This window comes from Rattus norvegicus, chromosome 7 (assembly GCF_021556685.1).
Source record: "Rattus norvegicus strain SHRSP/BbbUtx chromosome 7, alternate assembly SHRSP_T2T, whole genome shotgun sequence".
Taxonomy (NCBI): domain Eukaryota; kingdom Metazoa; phylum Chordata; class Mammalia; order Rodentia; family Muridae; genus Rattus; species Rattus norvegicus.
Genome location: NC_141540.1, coordinates 33138357 through 33156870, shown reverse-complemented (window position 1 = coordinate 33156870; position 18514 = coordinate 33138357). Strand labels below are relative to the sequence as shown.

General features: G+C 42.5%; 1 protein-coding gene across 9 annotated transcripts in view; it reads left to right on the top strand.

The window, feature by feature from the left end:
• The window catches only part of Ano4 (anoctamin 4), a 409328-nt gene that overhangs the window by 280769 nt on the left and 110045 nt on the right, over window positions 1–18514 (top strand). For 6 of the 9 annotated variants that reach the window (XM_087556297.1, XM_087556296.1, NM_001106778.2 and 3 more), the window contains one exon: window positions 14940–15071. The exons of the other annotated variants lie outside the window; for them this stretch is intronic. In XM_087556297.1, coding sequence (XP_087412423.1) covers window positions 14940–15071 — 132 coding nt within the window. The remainder of the gene's footprint in view (window positions 1–14939; window positions 15072–18514) is intronic. 9 annotated transcript variants of the gene reach the window in all.

Sequence of the window (18514 nt, the reverse complement as noted above, 5' to 3'; positions counted from 1 at the left end):
CATATTCCTCACTCTGTTGCAGCTCCTTTCAAACTGTCTTCTTTGGCCAAAATGAAACCAAAACGCTTGGCTTAAAATAGACCTGGATAAACTTTCTTCATTCATCTCTCGCCTCTTTTGTCTGTCAATATTAATGCATTGTGCCAACTTGGATTTACATATTATTGCAGAGTGGTCCTTCTGGATAATATTTTATTTACTCTTACTAAGAAGAGTCTTCAAAACACCAGCTCCCATGATTGGACTTTTTGAATAGATCGAAGATGCCTCTTTCTTTTCTCCCATTGGTACCACCTATCCCCATCACCTCATGCTATAAACTATGGCCGGAATTTCCATCTCCTCACTGAGATAGTATGAAAAACCAAGGACAGCATGCTCTGTTCCAAATTTTCAGCATCTAGTACCTAACTTGTGGGGCGGATGAATTTATAAATCTTATACATGTACAAGAGGAGTCAGGTAGGAGGAAAGATGGTCATAAAAGGAGAATAAGAGGAGGAGGAAGGGGAAGAGGAGGAGAAGAAGAGGAGGAGGAGAAGGAGGAGAAGAGGAGGAGAAGAAGAGGAGGAGAAGAGGAGGAGGAGAAGAGGAGGAGGAGAAGAGGAGGAGGAGGAGGAGGAGGAGGAGGAGGAGGAGGAGGAGGAGGAGGACCACCACCACCAAGAAGTCTAGCTAAAATGAGAGACACTGATTTTTGACTGAAACATTTTCTTAACAATGAAAGATGGGTGGGTAATAAGATGTAAATGATAGCAAAAGGAAACAGAATCTCAAAGCTAGATATCAATATCAGCAAGTCCCATCATTCATGGTACTCTTAAATGGTGGCCATCCAATTCATAGTTGAACATGCTGGAAATAGGGACATCCATGGCAGCAGCTCTGAGAATTAGAAAAATCTTTAAAATAAACCAGAATATTCGCTCGCTCGCGCTCTCTCTCTCTCTCTCTCTCTCTCTCTCTCTCTCTCTCTCTCTCCCTCCCTCCCTCCCTCCCTCCCCTTCTCTCTTTACCTCCCTCCCTCCTCTCTCTCTCTGTCTCTGTCTCTGTCTCTGTCTCTGTCTGTCTGTCTCTCTCTCTCATGCTTTCACACTTTCTCCCTCTCTCCTTCCCTCTACCCATTTTTCCCCTTTTCTCTTTAGCCTTTACTTTAAATCATAGTTCTGCCTTCTAAATTGACCCAGAGTAACTTATACACCAAAAAAAATCAAAGTAGCTAAAATGGTGAAATTTTAGGGTAACAGCATTTCACAGGTGTTTGAAAATTAAGAGTTGAGAAGGAAATTTCCCTACTTACAAATAGGAAAAATATAGCTGGAGGTTAAGAGTAGAGACCCAGCAGGTAACCATGTGTGATGAGGAAGATGGTGGTTTCTTTTAATAATTCTGCATCATGACTCAGTAGATTTTGAGGGCATTTGGTGTCCTGCAGGCCACTGGAACTGACTGAGAGTGAAGCCATCCAAATGGAAATTAAAGCTAGATAATCCAATAGGACATTAGTGGCCTAGAAGCCACAACGCTGGGCTGGCCAGGAGAATGTGTGGAATTTCCTGAGAAAGATTTAAAGAGTGAAGAGGAGAGATCCAGTGGCAATTTCATTTTAAATTATGCATTATGGAGAGGAGAAGAGACAGAAGAGGGTGACCCTAACACTCTGGCAACAGGAGGAGAATTGGGCGCAGGTGATATCAACAACACTGGGGACAAGTTTCTATAGAAGCGTACATTCTTCAGCTTCTCATAGGCGGTGACAAAAGAGAATCTATTTAGCACACTTTCAAGTCATTAATGATGGCTATAGTAGCAGTCTCTGTGGAGTGCTGTTCTCAATTATGCATCAGGATTATTCAACAGCTGTTAAAAATGCAGATGGCTGGGTCCATCCTCAGGGTTTCTGATTCAACCAGTCTAGATACAGTTGATGAGTCAGGTTTCCCTTAAACACTAAATGATGCCGATGAGGCTAGGCAAGAAGCATGTCTCTTGTATCGTTTTTTTTTTTTTTTTTTTTTTTTTTGGTTGTTTGAAAAAGAATCTCACTCTGTGATCAGGCTGGCCTGGAATTCTCTGTGTGAGCCCAGGCTAACCTAGAGCATGCAGAAATCCTTGTTCTCCAGCCTCCCGAGTTTTGAGATTATTGGCACACAGCACATTTTTAGGACCCATAACTATAGAATGAAAGTTAGTAGAAAAGCCTCAGAAGCAATGAGTGTTCACTGCAGGGTTGATAAGCAATATGGAAGGTGGAAAAAGAAGGGCCAGGGTTTAGAGCAGGAGTCAACAGGAGGGAAGCACAAGGAGATTTCATTTATGACCAAACACGCGCTCGCCAAGTATGAAGGACGATAGTTGAATGAGCATGAGCTTGCTTCCAGAGCTAGAAGAATAACTTAATAAATGATTTCCTAAACTGAGAACATTGATAGTCCATGCATAAATTACTGTTTTGGGAGAACTGAGGCAATGGAATCTACTGGAAGAATGTGCCAGAATAAAAGAAACCCCAATAATGGTGGTATGACACGTGCATTGGGTAGGGCTCTCTGGAGAGAATCTTCAATGCTGCCATGCTGCCGTTCGGTTTTGGACACTACTGATGTACCAGGATTTGCCAAAGCCCTGTGTCTACTGACTCACTTAAAATGCAGTTAAGAAGGAAGTGTGATACACACACACACACACACACGCACACACGCACACACACACACACACACACACACACACTCAGTGATTCTTCCCAGGATAGACTAATTGAAGTGATGAAGAGAACCACCCCTTGTAGCTACCTCTCAAATTCAATTTCACAGGAACAGCTGTCACTTGTGATATTAATGGCACCCCAGCAACAAAACACTTGACTTTCAGTGTTCTGAAATGCTCCTGGAATACCATATGTGGCTACTCAATTTATTGTTTAATTTCATCTAAGTTATATTTAATCCAATTAACCCATGGGAGGACTCTCCAACCCAACCCATCTCCTTTCAGAATAAACATATCAAAGAGTCTAAAGTATTTTTTTTAGCAAGAACAAAACATCTTTTCCATAAACATCTTTATTTCATAAACTCACCCAACTCCCATAAACATACTCGTGTAGTTCAGACTCATAGATCTGTAATAAATGCTCTTTTTATCCATGTACCTGGTCTATTAAACACTGCTTTGATTCTGATCTCCAGGCAGGTTTATAGTCATTATAAATTATCCAATAAAGGAAGAGAATTTATCATATTTCCCCTGCCCGATTTTTTTTCCAGGATAAGATGACCCTGGAAAATCTTCAGAAAATATTACAATGTAACAAATGCAATTATTGTAGGCAATTACAGTTGAAGTCTCATAACTCCTTTGCTCTCTGCCCCCACTGTGGGCATTCTGCCTGAGTTTATACTCTGTTACACTGGACAGAAGGAATGCTGGGCCCTCTACATTACAGACTCTGTTCATTACAATCGTATCAGAAGAGTGTACAGGCAGAATGAGAAATGGCTTGCATTTTTCCATCCCTACTACTAAAATTTAATATATGTAAATGTTCCAGAGCCCCTTGGACCCGTCTATAAGTTATGTAGGCTATGATCCAAATAGTGTCCCTGTGACCTAAAAGAATGGCATTAGCTTCCAAAGATATCTAATTCCTATCCAAGGAGATGCTGTGAATGAAGAGGACCCAGCTCTAAGAGGAAAAAGAAACCCGAGCTTCCTACTGTCTGTTGGCAGTGCAGGAGGACTTCACTTGCAGCAGACAAGGCCTATTAGCTACCTCTGCTAAGAAAAAGTACCACCAAGAGCTCATCCGTAGCTTCTTTCTGTTATATCATCTCTCAAAATGCACTGCTGGAAATGTGAGTCTGTCACATGCTGGTCTAGGGAAAAGCGAGCATCTCTAAAGAAGGCCTGTTTCACTCCTGCACTTAAAGCTCAGGGGAGCATTGTGGGAAGAGGGGTGGGAAGAGCTTAGGAGCCAGAGGATCAGGATCTTGCTGGGAGACTGTAATGTCAGAAGCTGTAACCATGAAGTCTCACCAACAAGACCATGCAGACACGAGCTGTACAAGGAAGCCACCAATGAACACTGAACTGGATGGGGATGCCTGTGAGCCCCGAACCCCACACAAAGAGCCAGAGGCAACTGAAGAGTGCTGGGAGAAAGAGAGATGGTCTTCCCCAGGAAAGAGCCTACCAACTGGTTGTCCAGTGCCATATGATCAACCCTGAAAACATACATACAAGTAACATTATTAACAGGAGATAGATAGATAGATAGATAGATAGATAGATAGATAGATAGATAGATAGAGATTATAGATAGAGATAGGGATAGATACGCATTCAATAACAATTAGTGAAAAAGAGAAGCCATGAATTTGAAGGTGAGTAGGGAGGGGTATATAGGAAGGTTTGGAGGGAGGAAAAGGAAGGGAAAAAAATATCATAATCTCAAAACTAAAAATTTTAAAAGGAAGGCCCATTTCATAAATTCAGTCTGGTCAAGTCATTTGTCTTGACTGACTTCCTGTAGATAGTTAAAGCTCAAAGGACTCAAAGGAAAAGTTTTTCTTCTTGTCCTTCAGGAAACAATTACAGCTTCTCAGTCAAGATCCTGCATAGTGAGCTAATCTATCAAAAGGCTGTTGACATGCCAGCATGCCAGGTGTGAGGAAGGTCCTTTGCATGTGACCTTTTTTCTAGTCATCACCACTCCTAAGGTCCTAAGGTTTACATGAAGCCTTCCTAAGACCCTCCAGGGGAGGCCATTTATCCAGAGCCTGCATATTGGCTCGTGTTGCTTTTCTGGTATTTTCCTAGAACCTTAGCTGACACAAAGACTGGAAAACCCCAGACTCACATCCAAAAAAAAGTTTCTTCAAAAGTAACTCACCTTGTAGTTAAGATATAAACTTGTGTTCAGACCAGACTTGCCCACGTGGGTAATCCGTCTTCTCTTTATTGATTTGCCTGTGCAGTCCGTAGGGGATGTTTGCTCAGTAAATGGGATAGACAGAACAGTGACAATGTATCCAAGCAAAATCGATGCTAAATCACTAAGCCAAGACTTCACGGGGTTCTCCCTTCCACCCCATCTCCCAGCAAGGGAGACTTTGAGAAGTAAGTAGCACGCTTAATCTAAGAGGTGAATACAATGTATTCTGGTTAGCTCATTTCGCCATCTTAACATATCTCAGTAAACCCCAGCTTCTCCTGTTTGGAGATGTTTGTTAGATGTGATGCAGACCTGGTGACCCCACCTTCCGGGCATATAGGGGATAATTGTAACCTTTGAGTTTCTATTGGAACTCTGCACTTCAAAAGCCCGCTGTCATCATCATTTTCTTTATCCTAAGAGCCAGCACTAAGTGGGGCCCTTTGCACCTCCAGGGAATTGTGTAAGCATTGGCATTCGCTGTCCTGATTCATACTCACACCATCCTATGTGACAGGCACCATCATCTCAGGCAAGCCTAGTCACTCCCACTCACCCAGCATCGCACACCGTTAGCAAACTAAGCGGCTAGACTGTGAGTCAGCCTCTAGCTGGCTCTGGACTCATCCCTGTATCTGGAAGGTTTTATACTCATCGCACATTAGGATGCTCCTTGATACATTCATTTACAATGATATTCCCACAGAAGTGTTGTCCGACCCCCACCACCACCAACAGAGTAGTATTAGCACAACGAACACATAATTGGTGACCATTTAGGAGATGGCAGCACTAAAGCGTGAAGATGACCAGCTTATTATAGGTCTAACTGGGGCACAGAGACAGGCTGGAGACTTCCAGCACGAGCCTCATGCTTCCCAGCCCACTGGCTGTTTTTCTCCTTTGCGTGGTTGAAGTCTGAGGTGGCTGTATAGAGACAGAAATGTGTTTGTGACAGCAGCCTAGGGGAACTCAGATTCACTGCGTCCTTGCACAGAGACGTGGACTGTTCTCCCTACTGGGGAGGTGGAAATATACCTGTGGAGTGGCAACCTTACTAACTTGGGAGCCTGGCTACCCCCAGCCTGGCCTCTAGGGTGGGGCAGACTAACACTGTAATTAAGAGCTGCATCCACATAACACATTACCTCAAACTGTCCTGCACAGACCAACATAAAATTATTCACCTGATTCGTAAGTCAGAATCGTAAGTTTAGATTGTTAACTGATTTCTTTGCTCAGGGTCTTCAAAGGACCAAAACCATACAGGTCAGCCTGGGCTCTCATCTGGACCACTAGGAAGGTAATCTGCATCCAGGCCTCTTTTTAGGTTGCTGGCATAGTCCCAGTTGATGCCATCAGAGGGCTAAAGACAATATCCTTGCAGGCTGTTGGTAGAAAGTCAATCTTGACTTCTGAAAGGGAGGCATCCTCGTCCTACTTGTCCTCAAAGGCAGCCACAAGGGTCACATCATTCCTTTGCTCTCTCATCTCCCCCTCTGTGACGTCTCTCCTGCCTCCACCTAGAGATGATCCTCTTAACTTCTCGTGTTGTTAATTTGATCCCATCTGAGTCATCCAGAATGCTCTTCTGTTAGGTCCTACAACCTTGCTCCTTTCTTCAAAAGCTCTTGTACCATAGAACCTAATTTACAAATTCTTGGCATTAGAGGGAGAAAACCATTGGGAGCAGTTCTGCCAAGGAGGAGAAGTCACAGAAGTTACTGACTTTGTTTGAGAGCTAGTGTCTATTACTGTGAACAACATAGATCACAGAGTAGGTCTTCTAGAACCTGGGTGGTCCCCATTTCATTTTACATCTGCGCAGTGGTCCCAGTATGAATATCCTCCTTCCATTGTTGTATTTTGCTTTGTTTATTACTTTGCTTTTGCTTTATAAGACATGATCTCAGGTAACCAAGGCTGGCCTTGAACTCCCAATCCTCCGGCTGTTTCCCAAGTACTTGGTGTTTAACCCTATAGTGTTTTAAAAATCCAGTTCTATTGCTCCCTGCCACTTCCCTGGTGTGCGCTCCTTTAGAACGCATCAGTGCTTGCTAAGTGTCTGGAAACCTCCAAAGCTTCTCACATACTTACTAACTAGCCTGCAGGTCAAAAAGATGATGATTATGATGGCAGCAACAGTGCCAGTCATTAACATCACCCTGTCTTATAACTCTTTCTTTTTTGTTTGTTTTTTAATTTATTTAATACTTAATAATAATTCTTTGGTTTCCGGGCAAACATCCCCCTCCCCCCTCCCCTTCCTTATGGGTGTTCCCCTCCCAACCCTTCCCCCATTGCCGCCCTCCCCCCAACAGTCTAGTTCACTGGGGGTTCAGTCTTAGCAGGACCCAGGGCTTCCCCTTCCACTGGTGCTCTTACTAGGATATTCATTGCTACCTATGAGGTCAGAGTCCAGGGTCAGTCCATGTATAGTCTTTAGGTAGTGGCTTAGTCCCTGGAAGCTCTGGTTGCTTGGCATTGTTGTACATATGGGGTCTCGAGCCCCTTCAAGCTCTTCCAGTTCTTTCTCTGATTCCTTCAACGGGGGTCCTATTCTCAGTTCAGTGGTTTGCTGCTGGCATTCGCCTCTGTATGTGCTGTATTCTGGCTGTGTCTCTCAGGAGCGATCTACATCCGGCTCCTGTCAGTCTGCACTTCTTTGCTTCATCCATCTTGTCTAATTGGGTGGCTGTATATGTATGGGCCACATGTGGGGCAGGCTCTGAATGGGTGTTCCTTCAGTCTCTGTTTTAATCTTTGCCTCTCTCTTCCCTGCCAAGGGTATTCTTGTTCCCCTTTTAGAGAAGGAGTGAAGCATTCACATTTTGATCATCCGTCTTGAGTTTCATTTGTTCTAGGCATCTAGGGTAATTCAAGCATTTGGGCTAAAAGCCACTTATCAGTGATAACTCTTAACTTGGGAAGGTTAGTGACGTTGCCGAAAGACAACAGACGCTGGGTTTAGACAAAATAGGAACAGCTACAGTTTCACCTTTCCTGCCAAGCCAACCACTCTACTTCATTCCCCCTACCCCCTCACTTTTCAATTCATTCATCATTTTCATTACCCCACTATAGTGGCTCTTAACCAACATCACCTTTCATTCAGATCATGGTAACACAGCTGGCTGCCGAAAGCTGCCACTTCGTTCCCATTGAGGATTTACGTTTGACTTCTCCTACAGCTTCATTGGTTTCTGTCTACGTGGAGAGCTGGTACACAGCTTCACTGACTTCCTAGTCAGTACCCACAACAGATTCTGCAAAATGCAATCCGATTAGCACTGCGCGCTGGAGGTGTGTGGCAGGTAAAAGCCCTGTCACAGAAAAACCTCTGGGCCAATGACTTCTTCCTCGAATGAATTACGAGGCAATCAAATGAAATAAAGCCAGGAGCCAAAGGAAAGGCCACCAGCTCAATATAGGAAGCCCACTTTGTGAGTCTGGTTAAGGAAGGCGTCAATGAATTTAGACAAGTGAATGGCTTGAACGGGAAATGTTGAAAAGCGAACTTTTTTAAAAAAAATTATGATTAAACTATCTTAGTTCATTTTCAACGTGAAACTTGATATTAACTTTTAATGTTAGAGCTCAAACTTTTGGGTTTCATATATGTCATTACGTTTCATTCTTATTGCGAGGTCTACTTTTTATGTTATTGTACTTTTATTCATTTGTGCTTTTGGAAAGTTCATTATTGATATAGGAAAAAAAATCTTCATTTCTGTATGCTGATTTTGTATTTTGCTACTTTGCTAAGAGTATATGTCAACTCCAATAATTCTCTGAGAGTCTTTCGAGCCCTTTTGTGTATGGGTCCTGCCATCGGCACTTAGGGACACCTTGGCTTCCTCCTTGATTTGTGTTTCTCTTGCTTCTTTCTTTCTTACTGTCCTAGCAAAGACGAATCGTGTGTGAGGAGACTGAGCTCCCTTGTCTCAGTCTCCCTTGTAAAAGGAACACTTTCTGCTTTTCCCCCGTTCCACAGAATGTGGGTACATATTTGTCTCGGGCAGCCTTTATTTTGTTGAGCTAGGTTCCTTCTATTATACTTCCTTTGGGGCATCCGTCAGGAAGAGATGTTGAGCCTTGTCAAAGGCTTCTTTGAGTGTCTTTTCAGGTGATGTGTGATTTCCGTCCTTAAGTCAAATTATCCATTGTATTAGAGCTATCGCATGTGTTGAATTAACTTTGCCTCTAGAATAAAATCATGTGTGCCATAGTCTATTATCTTCTTAATGTGTTCTTGAATTTGATCTTCGAGTATTTTATTGAGAGCTTTTATATCTAGATTTAATCGGAGACACTGCTTTAGAGTTGTCCTGTTTGCTTGTGGCTTATCTTGTTCAAGCAGCATAGTCCCCTTGCTTTCGTGTGGTGAGCTCCACAGTGTGCCTTCCTTTCTTGCTGTGAAACAATTGGGTAAGAACTACTGTTTCCTAGCTCCTTAAAAATGCTGTAGACTTTAGCAGTAAATTTGTCCAGAACTTGGATTTTTCTCTGTGGATGGTCCTTTGTGATTGCTATAATCACATTGCTGAGTGTGGATGTGTTTATAACTTCTTGATTTAACTTTGGTAGGTCACATTCCCATGTATCTGGCAATTTATCCATCCCTTCTAGATTTTCGATTTTCAAATTTAAGCTTTCAAGTATTTCCTAATGACTCTTTTGACTTCTTTGGACTCTTTTCTAACACTACTTTTTCATCTATAACTTTATTAATGGCGTTCTCTGTGATCCTTCTTTTGGCTAAGAGTCTATCACTCTTATATATCTTTAAATGGACTAAATTTTGCTTGACTCATCCTATATATGATTATTTAGGGTTCTATTTCATTGGTTTTTTGCTACCTACTACTTAGGAATTTAGTTTGTTGTTTTTCTAAGATCTTAAAGGTGCGTTAGAGAGGTGGCTCAGCAGTTATGAGCACTGGCTGCTCTTCCAGAGGACCTGAGTTCAATTCCCAGCAACCACATGGTGGCTCTAACCATCTGTAAGGGGATCTGCTGCCCCCTTCTGGCCTGCACATGTATATGCACCAGAGCACTCCAAGGTGCATTATTGGGTTATTTACCAGGCTGTGCTGACTATATTTAAAGCAACGTTGCTAAATACAAGTTTCCACTCAGAACTACCTTATCGGTATTCAGAAGGGTATGGTAAATTAGACACCATTTTCATTTTATTCCAGGAACTTTCAAATGCCATTCTTGATCATTTCAGTGACTTACTGGTTATTAAGACTGTATTCCTCAGTCTCTAGGTATTTGAGTGGTTTCCGAGTTTTTCTAGCTATTGATTTCTCATTCTTATCTCAGGATAACCTTACAATATATAAAAATGATTTGGTTCTACTGTGTGTGTGTGTGTGTGTGTGTGTGTGTGTGTGTGTGTGTGTGTGTGTGTTAGTTTTAATATGGTTTTCTAGAACAAGACTACTTTAGAGAGGGTTACATGGGCTCCTAAAAGAACTTTCATTCTGTATCTTTCGGTTGCAGTAGGCTGAAGATATCTTTGAGTCCATGGGGACTAAGCTGTAGTTTAAGTCAGAAGTTTTTTGATGCCTTTCAGTTTGGAGGCCCAATCTAAAGATGAGTGTATAATACTTAATTATCCACTATAATTGTCTTACTGTGTCAGTTGTTATCTGGCATTTTATGATCATTAGTGGTTATTTTATGAAATTGGAAGCCTCAAGTGTGTATGAATGTCTGTCTGTCTGTCTCTGTCTCTGTCTCTGTCTCTCTCTCTCTCTCTGTGTCTGTGTGAGGGTGTGTGTGTGTGCGTGTGCATACGTGTGTGTGTTCGTGTGTATGTGCATATTTGCATGTGCATATGTGTATGTGTGTGCATGTGCGTGTGTGTGTGCGTGTGCATGTGTGTGTGTGTGTGTTGTCCCCCTTATCACCATGCAATGGTTTTCTTTATTTCTCCTGGATATATCAGTTTCGAGGTCTCCTCTATCCTGTATTACAGTAACTAAGCAGGCTAGTTGGGTTTCCATTTGCATAGTAGATGGACTTCTGTCTTTGGAGGCCAACTCTGCAGACATCACTGCCAGTAAGGTATTTTTCTGGAGACATTAGATTGCCAGATCTTGTTTCTTTATCAAACTAGCTAACCTGACCCTCTTTGTTGGAAGTTGAGGTATTCGCTTTTAAGGTTATTATGAAGACATGTTTGCCAACCCCAGGAATTTTGCTGGTTGCGTTTCTAGTTGGTTAGATTGTTGCTTGTTCTATTCTTTCTTCATCATATTAGCCTTAAGCCTCACTGGTTGACTGAGTTAAGGAATTCTATCTTTTAGAGCAGCGGTTCTCAGCCTTCCTAATGCCGGGACCCTTTAATACAGTTTCGCTTGTTGGGGTGACTCCCAACCATAAAAATTTTTTTCGTCAGTACTTCATGACTATAATTTTGCTACTGTTATGAAATGTAATGAAAATATCTGTGTTTTCGTGGTCTTAGGTGACACCTATGAAATGGTTATTCAACACCCCAAAGAGATCACAACCCACAGGTGAAGAACTGTGGGGACCCTCGGGGCCTGGTTATGTCATGTTTCTTACATTTCTAGCTCTCAATTTGTTCATATCATTGCTTCAATTTACCGAATTTGGGAAGATCTCTTACCCAGAAGTCTATTTTTCAAGAAATGTTTACATTTTCAAACTCTCAGAAAAGTATATATTTTATATTTTATATTAAGCACCGCTCCCCTAATACTTGTCTATTCTTGAGGGCTCAGTCCTCAATATCATTCAGATTATAAACAAGCTGCTGTAAGAGTCCAAGTCAGAAGATGCAGAAATGCATGTAAAATTGACTAAGGCTCTCTACTACATCACCAATCGGGAAAAAGAAGAACTTGGGAGAACCATGACAAATCTGCTATGAAGCTAAAAGTTATTTCGGATAAATGTGTAAATAATAAGTGGGAACAATAAAGGAAGGAGGTGGGGAAAGGGGGAAATAATGGAGACTGGAGGTTACATAGATGAAAAGGGAAGGGGAGGGGCAAGGAATGTACGGGGGAGAAGAAAAGAGCGAAACAATAGGAAAAGCAAAAAGCAAAAACCGAGCTAACGGAAGTAGGGCAGTGGAAAATAAAAACATGACCTTCAGAATAAAAGGAAAATGTTACTAACCGTAAAGGAGCAAAAGGAAAGGAAAACAGAAATGACTGTTCAATAAAAGTGAAAAAAATGCTTAAATGTAATTGGATAAGCACGTAAGGGAGAATTAAAAGCATAAATATTTTTAATACAGTAAAGCAGGAGGACCACTAAACCATAGGGATAGCATAATGATGGTGAAGCATAAACAGCTACATAAAATGAATGTTAGCGTGGCTTTTTCCTGGGCCACAGAACCTGGAGCCTTCCTACTGCACACAGCATGGTGTAGGGTCACTTGAACTTGTGGACTCGTCTCTCCAGCGGTGACACTGTATCGAGCCTGTGTCCAACATTTCCCATTTCCCAGAGCTCTCTTCACTTTGGTTGCTCCCCTTCCTTACATACTAGGGGTCTTCTACTGCCCACACCGAGCTCTGGGTTCTGTGACTTAGACAAGTTCCTTCAACCTTCCCAGACTCCTCGGGTTACCCACGCTAGGACGGCTAATCTTCTACCTGGGGAATGTTTCCCAAGCTCATTCCAAGTGTGGGGAGCAATCACAGCCCTGAAATTTATTTAGAGAAGGGACCTATCTTTGTACTCTCAGGAGCTGCTAGGTATTAACACTCACCCGGAGGGCTGCATCTCAGAATTCTTGAGCTACAGAGTGGTAGGGAGAGGCTAGAATGATTCCGAGGTATAATCCATCTGCTGACTTAGGCTAAGGGCTACCAACTCCTGTGTTACTCTTGCTTGTCATGACAGCTGCGGTTTTCAGCTCGTCTCTCTCTCTCACGGCTGCCCAATAAGGTTGTCTTTGACTGTGGGACTGTATGGTAGGTTAAATTCAGGCTTCCTGGCTTGTGCTTGCTATGACTACTTAGAGCTCATGGCAGCTCCTTTTTAAACAATGGGTTCCCTCCCAAGACAGTGCCCAGCCCCTGACCTTTAAGTCATATACAGTAGTAAAATGGATTCCCTTACTGTGTTTGGCCTGTCCCTGAGAGGAATTGCTGTCTTACCAAAATCTACAACTTGGTTTGAGATTTGTGAGGGTTGCAGACTTGTCCTAAAGGTATGACTACCAACCTTTTCTCACCAGCGCCATCTCTCTACCTTTTGAATGAGATTTCAGCTTTCCCTCCCCCAGGCAAGAAGTTCTGTGGCTTGAGCTTTGTTTAACTCAGTTTCATCATAATGTGACCTTATTTGGATTTTTTGTTGTCGGTGGTGGTAGTGTTTGTTTTGTTTTTGAACCTTTGAGATGGTTTATCAGCACCTTTGTGAACTTCTAAAGCTCTTCCTTTTTTTCTTTGGAGTCATGTCTGTCCCTCCCTGCACTGGTTCATCTCGCAAACGGGGTAATAAGGGAGGCGGGTTCTAGCTTTGCATCTTACCCAGAAATCTCAACTGCTTGCTTAAATTCTTACCTGTGATCAGAAAGGGGTAAGTTGTGGTAATAGTAGTCAGCACTTACTGTATACCAGACACCAACTGAGTGTCATGATAACACCCATTTTTTAAGATTAAAATCCTTGAGGTGAAAGAAGCTTAGTACAAAGTCATACCTGTTTGCATTTACAAAGACAGGATTTGAATCTAGACATCTGAACATCTGAGTTAAAATTCTCGATCACTGTGTCATTCTGCCCCTCTAGGCTATATCCTCTCACTACGTTTTGAGTATTATTGTTGTGTCTATTCATGTCTTTATGTATCTTTAAATAAACCATCAAATAAAAAGAAAAGTGGCAGAGATGAGAGTGTTTTTTCCTCTCCTAGGCTCTTTCAACCCAGTCTTCATTCTTGGTTTCATGAACCTCAGCAGATTTTTCTTCTTTAGGGAAATTTGTTCCTTCTCTATCCCTCACATGTAACCCCCTTTATCGGCAAACACAGCAATCTCTAAAACCAAGAGTCTAGTCTGGCTAATTTGGTCAGAATAATCACCCTTTGGGTGGTCTCTTCTGTATGTGGAAAGTGTAAACAACAGCTATGGATCGTACCTCACGTGATACTGTTTGGTATGCTGTACCTGTTCACAAGAGAAAACACTCTGCAGGGTAACCACTGCAGGCAACATATACATTTCCAAGTCTGGTGTGGTTTTGCCCCTTCTAGTTGTTCACTATGAACAGGGCTGGGATATTTCTATAAACCAGACAGTTGGAAACTACATGTGTTCAGTAGTCAGAAGGACTGAGAATAATACCAATTTGGAAAGTGTCTTTTATAAACCGCAGTACAATACTAGTCTGTTTTCCTTCACATGACATTTTCTGTGCATGGTAGCCATAGTGGCACCAGTGTGTCCTGATATCCCAGGGCCTGGAGAACCATGGAAGCCATTTGAAAAGCACAGTGAAAACAACAGAGCCAGCTATGTGTTTGCTATCTAGGGAGGGAATGTGTGACAGGCAAGCCATCAGAAACCACAAGAACAGGTTCTGTGTACAGTCACAATGTCCCATTGCCCCAGCCCCAGCCCCAAGTTAACTACAGCTAAGAGGCTTCTCTGAGCTCATATTTTCTAGACACAAGATGAGTGGCTAACCTCTACAAAATGTAGCCTTCTATGCATCTGTGTAAAGGGCTCTCTACTTCCTTTCCGGAGCCTTCCAACCTTGGGACCATTTGATCGTTCATGAGTGCATGAGTGAATATATAATTCAAATCTGTTCAAAGATAGTGCTGCTGAGGCCACTTAGTGAACCTGGAAGAATTATCAAGTTCCTGGCTCTCTTTTCTCCATCTGAGAAACAAGGCTGCTCAGAGTAGTGAGAATCTGTGGAGGATATGGAGTCGTCTTTATGGCTCCTATGTTTCGGAGTGATGCTGACTTGCTGTACCCTTTGATCTTGCTTTCCATGTGCCACAGGATCGATAAACAAATAAGCAGGTTCCGGAGATGGTTACCTAAGAAGCCAATGAGGCTGGACAAGGAGACACTGCCAGACCTGGAAGAGAATGACTGCTACACTGCCCCTTTCAGCCAGCAAAGGATTCATCAGTGAGTGTTCTGTGGGAAAGCCAGCATCTTACTAAGGATGTAGAGCATGATAGAGAGCCTTTGCTCTGTGGGAGGGACAATGTAGAGGCCATTCCTCTTGAGCCTTTTGTCCATGCCCCTTTTATATCAACCAACGGGGGGCCTGTAACAACAATCCTACCATCTCCGGTGGCTTAAAGGGACCCAATGTTTTTGTTTTCATTTTGTTTCTGTGTTTGGTGAGTAATCCTTTTCATAGTAATTCGGAGACATAGGGCCTTTCTGTCTCGTGGCTCTGTCAGTTCCCAGTGCTCAGAGCCCAGACAGAGGAAGTGGATGACACCCTTCCATGCTGAATAAAGGTTTAGCCTGTTTGCTTGCTTTTTATCACAGTTTGCTGCCAAGTTCTCCTTTCCTTCAGTATTTCACCAAGTTATCTCAGGAAGAGCTATGTTACCTGGCAGCCTACTTGCCAGCTCGTCTATCAGCCTCACAACAGTCATTTGTCACTGTGGACAGGCACACGGACAGAAAGAAAAAGTTAGCCGAGTTGCTAGTCAGCTTAGAAAGAATTGCAAAGGTGTTCGTGAATTTACTCTGAACTTCCAACGATGCTGAGGAACGATGATGAGAGGCAGGATAGGTGAAGGCAGAGGAAAGCACACCAAAGGCTGTAAACAACAGGGGGTGGGCTCCCAAAGAGAGTATTAGTCAGGTCAGCCCAGCCTACCTTCAGACAGACTCTGCATTTCCTGGCCTTTCCTGTGCCCAATGTAGTGACAGCTTCAGTAAATATGACTTCCCTGGGAGACGGAAAGGGGTAACAGATCTTTTTTTAAAAAATGGTTGCCAAATCTGATTTTTTTTAAAAAATGTAAACCAAATGACAGTTGTGCAGAAGGTGCAGGGACTGCATGGTGAGTGCGTGTTTAGCAACAGAAAAAAAAATCAATTGAACTGTGGGAGCAAAGGAGAGAAGGAAAAAGAATGGGGTATAGATAGATGGTCCGCATCAAAATGTGTCTTGCTGGGAAAGATCAATGCGAACAACAGAAGCCCTGGGGAAGCCCGTGAAACAGGCAAGCCCTGCATCCCCACAGGTCTGATGTATACCAACCCAGCCTCATTACTTGAACATAAAACATGAAGCTCATAGCCCCAATAGCCTCCATGGAAATCAGTAACCAAATGGTACTCAATATTAATCCAGAGATCAGGATCCCTGGGTATTTTCTCGAGAAGGAGCTGGAAGCTATCGTGTCTCTGCTTTTAGGTTAAGTCCTGGAAGGTCTTTTTAAGGACTAGTAATTGTTGTTTTAATCCTTCACGAGTAGAGAGTGGTTTACTGTCGCATTTTGCCTTTGTTTCTTAGCTGACTGAAAGCATGCATGGCACAGGGTAGAAGGAGCTCAGAGCTTTGGGATAATGGGTACAGACATGGATAGGTGAGTGAATACATGGATAGATGGGAAGATGGAAGTGGATAAGTGAATGGATGGATGGAGTGGATAAGTGTGGATGGATGGATGGATGGATAGATGGATGGATGGATGGATGGTTGGTTGGTTGGTTGTTGGTTGGTTGGTTGGATTGTTGACTGGCTAGCTGGCTGGGTAGTTAGTTATTTAATTGGCTGACTGGCTGATTGGATAGATGGATGGGTGGATGGATGAATGGATGGATGGATGGATGGATGGATGGATGGATGGATGGTTGGATGGTTGGTTGGTTGGTTGTTGGTTGGTTGGTTGGTTGGTTGGATTGTTGACTGGCTAGCTGGCTGGGTAGTTAGTTATTTAGTTGGCTGACTGGCTGATTGGATAGATGGATGGGTGGGTGGGTGGATGGGTGGATGGATAGATGAATGGATGGATGGATAGATGGATAGATGGATGGATGGATGGGTGGACGTATGGATAGACAGATATATTGATGGGGTAATTAATGAAGTACATGGAATATGGAAGTTTTAGGTAATTTCAAGGGAATGTAAGCTGTGCCACCAAGTCTTCTCACCTGCATATTCCTCTTATCTTTGCTGTAGGATAATGCTAGTCACCAAGTCTCTCAAATTTAGAAGCACCTAGATAAAAACCAGTATTACTAGAGATCATGAGTAGGAATAATATCTTAGTAAGTATTTTTAAATATGTAACAATTAAGGTAGGAGAGCATACGGTGGCCATGGTATTCCACCTCCTCACATATGTGAGAAGCCTTTGACATATTTGCAAATCAAGTCAGTGGAAAAATATTAGTGCAGCAGTCACTAATTTGATGTCTGCACCTTTCCAGGCATTATCTGAGTATGAACCAAATAACACAATCTTGACTATAGCCTGGTAATATATATATATATATATACTATGTGTTAAATAACTGCCACTGGCCCATTAAAAGGCGAAGGGAAGTGCTCCAGATTTAGAAAGATGTTGGCAAGTGATGGAAGTTGACTATGAAGAAAATGATTCACATGGATAAAGACTTAGCCAGCAAGGTAACATAGTCTAAGAAGAAGAGAGGGTCAAGTAGGAAAGAGAAGAGACATTAAACATGATGGGGTCTTTGGGAAGGCACAAGTAGGTTTCTGTAAATATTTATGGGAATATGGTTATAGGGTATACACAGAGGGCCCAGCATTGTTCAAAAGAGGAGAGCAGTCTGCTGAAGATAAGACCTAGAGGAGGACAATTGAAGAAGAAAAGGAGAGGGGCGGCCTACACAAACATGAGGATCAGCGTTCAGGGCAACCAAGAAAACAGAGGCATTTATATCATGCCAGTGGGACATGAAAAATTAAACACAGTTCTGAAGTATTATGGTTGATGAGAATTTCTTTTTGTTTGAAAATCGTTGTGCCATATGGGTAACATCCCTTGGATTAGTGTGTAAAAGTAAGATGTGAAGAATGTTGGCTGCCAACTTGGAAACAGTTACTGATATAATTAGAAAACAAACTCCCTAAAGATGTTTTGAGGATGATATTAATGGGCTTAATTTAATCAGAAATAGCTGTTTAATGAGTTCTGGGAGCTGTTGCATGATCCCAGCTTTCCACATGCATACCAAGGGCTCACGTGATGTGTTGACTTGGCAGAACTTTCTCATTGTGTTCATGTTGGAGTAAAATAGAATGGCAGGAACTGTGGATCATGAATGTGATATATAAAGTAGAACTGAAAGTTTCATGACTCATGATCAAAATAGGAAAGTGTCTTAAATATCAAACACCCTTTTAATAATTCCCTCATCTGTCTGCTATGCATGTGCTTTAGCCTTGTTGAGCTCTGACCTCTTTAAGTCACCTTGTACTTTTCTACTCCCTCCTACACTTACCCTTCCTTCCACCTGGGGTAACCTTTCCCTTAGACTCCCATCTTTCAGGATCTACCAAAGACATCTCTCCCAGAAAACTTTCCATGGTGCCCAATCTCTACCATTGATTCTGAGTATGCGCAATCTTC